Source organism: Diorhabda carinulata, chromosome 6 (assembly GCF_026250575.1).
Source record: "Diorhabda carinulata isolate Delta chromosome 6, icDioCari1.1, whole genome shotgun sequence".
NCBI classification, from domain to species: domain Eukaryota; kingdom Metazoa; phylum Arthropoda; class Insecta; order Coleoptera; family Chrysomelidae; genus Diorhabda; species Diorhabda carinulata.
In genome coordinates this window covers 4,737,259-4,741,793 of record NC_079465.1, presented here as the reverse complement: position 1 = coordinate 4,741,793, position 4,535 = coordinate 4,737,259, and the positions used below count along the sequence as shown (strand labels likewise).

The window sequence follows — 4,535 nt, the reverse complement described above, 5'->3', positions numbered from 1 at the left end:
AGAATTTTTAAGAAAACCATAGAAAATTCCAAAGAAATCCCAAGAATATACTTCAATAGTTTTTAACAAAGGTTAGTTTGTACGAGGATAATCAGAGAGAACAGATCTGAGAACAGAACACATTTGAAAAACTAAATGTTTTGCAATTTTTGTTGGGAAAAATAATGTGTCCATTAGACATCCACAGACAAATTATGGAAATTTATGTTTCTAAATATTCTTGATTATCTCTTCTGCTTAAAAATTAGTTTTTTTTCAGATAATTTTTTAAAAGAAATATAAAAATTGACGTTTCGACTTCTCTTTAAGACTTTATCAAAATATGATATTGACCCTATGAATTAAAAAAAAAATAATGATGTAATTCGATCTTGGGAAGAACAGCTTTTTATTTTGCCATCAGATGGAAAAACATTGAAATTTCACAATGCCTTGCCCCCTAAAATATATGGTTTACCTAAACTGCACAAACCTGACATTCCACTTCGACCGAACTCCAAACTCCTCTCACCCTATTATCTAATTATTTGAAAAATATTTTGGAAAAAATTTTACATCAAAACAAATACTGTATTAAAGAAAAAATTGAAAGTACTAAAATTCCTAACGAATATGTATTTATTTCGTTATATATGGTTTCTTTACAAGGAATTTTTGGACTAATCTTGAAACAGAAGAGAATCAAGAATATTTAGAAACATAAACATATCGAAAGTTCTAAGAAATAAGAAATTACAGAAAAATAAAGTGTTATGTTATTTTATAAAATGTAGTCACTCGGGTAAATCAGTGACTGATTGTTTCCGTAGTTGTAAGGTCATAGGGTTCTCTTCAGAGAGTGATACAAAAACATTCAACTAGAATGGGCTTAATGGACAGATAACGATTGTTGGCTCTACATTTTTATTCTCTATTATATTATTACTTAATGTTTGTAACATTCCTTTGTGATCATCCCTCGTATAACTCAAAGTCAATTTTGAAAATTTCTCTTTAATTTATCTAAAGTATTTATAAAATATAATTGTGTTATTAATGCATTACATAATATTGGTTATTATCAATACCAACAAACAAATAGATCACGCAATATTATTGATTTCATCACAACATATATTTTGGGGTTTGGTGAGTGAATGACCCAAATTTTTGAATAATTCAACCATAGGGAAGAAAATAAAATATGTTGTGCCATTACGATGTGCTCTACTGTATCCTATATCTCTTGATTTTATACATAATTACTCCACTACTAATTTACACTTCTGTGTATTCTCAAGGCCATTTCTAAGCTCTTCATAACGTATTTTACTAAGATCTGTCTAATAGAAAGTATAAGCAACCAGTACTTGAAAAATAACATTAAAATCAGTCTGTGGATATAGTTGAAAATATATTCCTAGAAGTTTTCTTTGTCTTTTTAAAAATTAATGCATTACAAACCAATGATTTGAACCTCGAAATTCAATTTCTTATTTCTTAGATCTTTTGATATATTAATGCATCTAAATGTTCAGAAGAGACCTAAAACCAAGATCATTTAGATGCATTAATAAATGTTTTTATTATCCCCTGTACAAATCGAGTCTCTTATTAATGATACTTGAATCATCCTAACAATAATAATGATAATTACCATTTCAGTTTATCATAAATTATGTCACTGAACTAAATAATGAAATTCCAAATTCTTGTAGGTACTAAATGGTGTGGAACTGGTGATATTGCAAAGAATGATACGGATTTTGGTACATTTTTAAACGTCGATAGATGTTGTCAAGCTCATGATAAATGTCCAGATTATATATCTGGATTTCAAACGAAATATAACTTGACAAATCCTGTCTTTCATACAAGGTAATTTAACATACGTCCTTAGTAGGTATATTATATAGCAGACATACATAAAACTAGTACAGAAGTATAATAACTTAAACCTCGGTAACGTAATAATCTCTATAAATTCATAAATTGTTGTGATGTGAATAATTTGGGCCTAGCACTTCAGTAACTCAAAGTTGTAACAACGACGACCTTTGTAACTTCAATCAATTATCAATGAGTGTTCCCTGTAGACCATTGTTGTTGTCCATTGCCAACACGTGTTTACCAAATGTGAACAATAGACAAAAATTTAAGTACAGTTACTTATTGTATGGAATTCAAGCCATCAATGATTGGCAAATGAAAAAAACTTCGTTGATTTGGATTAAGAATTCAATAAAAAACTATACAACACATGCCGACGCAATTTTTTCCATCAAATAAAACATCACAACTTTAGCCGTTGGATCAAGACATAAGTTCAAAGTTTCATTTGCATTTAACCTAGCTCGTCCTAAACAAAGCTCATAATCGAACCTCCCATAAGTAAAAATAAAGCTCAAACTCTTAGTAAGTAAAAACCTCTATAACCCAAATTATCGTTTCCCTTGGTTTTCATCTTATTGAGGTTCTATTGATATTCTATTCTGGTAGGAAAAGGTTAATGGTTTTCTCAGTATGTGCATCAAGGTTCATAATATTTGAACAGTGAAATTTTTTTGTTCATATATACGCCGTTGTTTAGTTTACCTTTAGTCCCTGAAGACGATAACCTGGTTATCGAAATGCACGTGTGATTATGAATGTTGATGTGGTGGTAGTGCAAACAGTGTATTCAGTATGAATATTACTAACAAACTGATACAGAAATTCCAGCTTACGCTTATATAAATTTGTAAAACTACAACTTCAATTCTTAATATTGCCAATTTGATTCGATTTAAAACAATTTTGATAAAACTTACAACTACAATACAAAATAAATCTAAGATCCAATGACAAAAGATCAAATAAACAATCTCTGATTGATGGAATATATGGACATTCATGGTTAGGTCAAACTTTCATGGGCATAAGGCAAAATATCTTTGGTGGTGGTAAGAGAAAGTGTTTTATAAGAAAATAAACTTGTAATGAAGTGAAACAAGATATGAAGCAGCTTTGTAGAGAAAAACATGTGATAAAAATAAATCTAACATCATTAAATATTGAGGTAGAATTAATACCAATTGACTCAAGGTGAAGGAAAGATATTGAAGTATGATAATGTAACCAAAACAAATCCGTGGAGAGATACAAAAAGAGAATTACTGACTCGCAAACAAAACTTTGCTTTTAACATAATTTTCTTCGCGTGGCGAAGACGACAGAATGGCATAACATGGCAAATAGTGAAAAAGCTTGGAAAATCTTATACAAGATGTAACAAAAATAATAACTATAAAACAAAAAGATTTTGTAGATAGACCAAGCTGAGTCCAAGCATCATGACCAAGTAATCTTTTCTGGTGGATCCGTTATATTGTCTGTTGTAGTGAAGGGACTTAATGGGTAACAATCCCATATAAACTCGTAATTTCAACGGCCGAAATGCCTCTTTAAAGATTTTCTGTACCAATAACAAAGATGAAGAGTTTCAAGTAAGTCTTTTATGGAAAATCTCACCAGAAATGGAAACAAGACATGAAGGAGCTTGGTCAATGAGAATATGAAGGTGTAACTTGGTAGAAATGGATAAATTATAATAGTTCCCAAAGGAGCAAAGTGTATCAGTTATTATTTCAGCAGCTGTAGTTCAATTCTGTTTCTAGCTACTTCTTTAGCATCGTTTATTGTCAAGTTTATCTCTTGCAATTATTTCTCGACAGTTCTTCTGTTTTGTATCATAATTATTATCAGTCTTTATTTAAATAGTAATGCTAAGTAGGGAACTTTTGGTGAAATCAGTTCATAAACACATTTGTTAATTGGTAAGAAATGGTAGATTGAGTTTAAGTAAAAAGTGATGATTGCAAAAGGATTCAGTATCATTTTCGTTGGTGAAAGCTGAATATTTTCCGAAAAAAGATATACATTATGATACCTTTCGAAGATTATTAGTACTAGTTTTGATTTTAGGTTACACTGTTCATGCGATATGGAATTTTACAATTGTTTAAAGAAAATTAATACACCGATTGCTCTGAAAGTAGGGTTAATTTTTTTCAATCTACTGAATAATCAGTGTTACAAAGAAGATTATCCATATAAGTGTATCAGTCGCTTAATAATCCCGTAAGTCAACAATTTTATATTATCCTTTGTGAAAAAGGTACTTTTTCCTTAAAACCTATTTTCTCTTTCAGTCAAAAATATTTTTTCTTAGAAACATTCATTGACAATAATTTTTTGGTGTATTTTCAGACCAAGATGTATAGAACGAGAATTTGACATAACCAATAAACCCGTCTATCAGTGGTTTGATCTGCCCCTTTATTGATGGGACCTTAAAATTAGATACTTTTATACGTGAACCTTCTCTAACTTTCTTAGAGAATGATTTAAACTGATAAGTACAAATTTATTGTATTAGAACAGTAAAAAATTTATATAAAGGAATATGACAAACAAATTAATATACAAAATGTATTATACAAATCACTCAAGATTCAACCTCAATTTAATGTACAAAGTCTCTTATTTCTACATTCTTTTCGATACTTTGCTTCGTT

The 4,535-nt window shown here is 29.6% G+C and overlaps 1 protein-coding gene across 1 annotated transcript; it reads left to right on the top strand.

Annotated features, from left to right (window-relative positions):
• Window positions 1–1,675: 1,675 nt before the first annotated feature.
• On the top strand, window positions 1,676–4,102 carry LOC130895236 (phospholipase A(2)-like). Its single transcript, XM_057802441.1, has 2 exons — window positions 1,676–1,857; window positions 3,943–4,102. Exons 1-2 carry the CDS (start codon window positions 1,676–1,678, stop codon window positions 4,100–4,102), a joined length of 342 nt encoding a protein of 113 aa, XP_057658424.1.
• Window positions 4,103–4,535: the final 433 nt, after the last annotated feature.

Bases quoted from the DNA above. Each gene is read 5' to 3' on its own strand.
- LOC130895236 (XM_057802441.1), top strand. From the start codon at position 1,676: ATGAAATTCCAAATTCTTGTAGGTACTAAATGGTGTGGAACTGGTGAT. The intron at 1,858-3,942 runs GTAATTTAACAT...TTTTGATTTTAG, and splicing joins AATCCTGTCTTTCATACAAG to GTTACACTGTTCATGCGATA.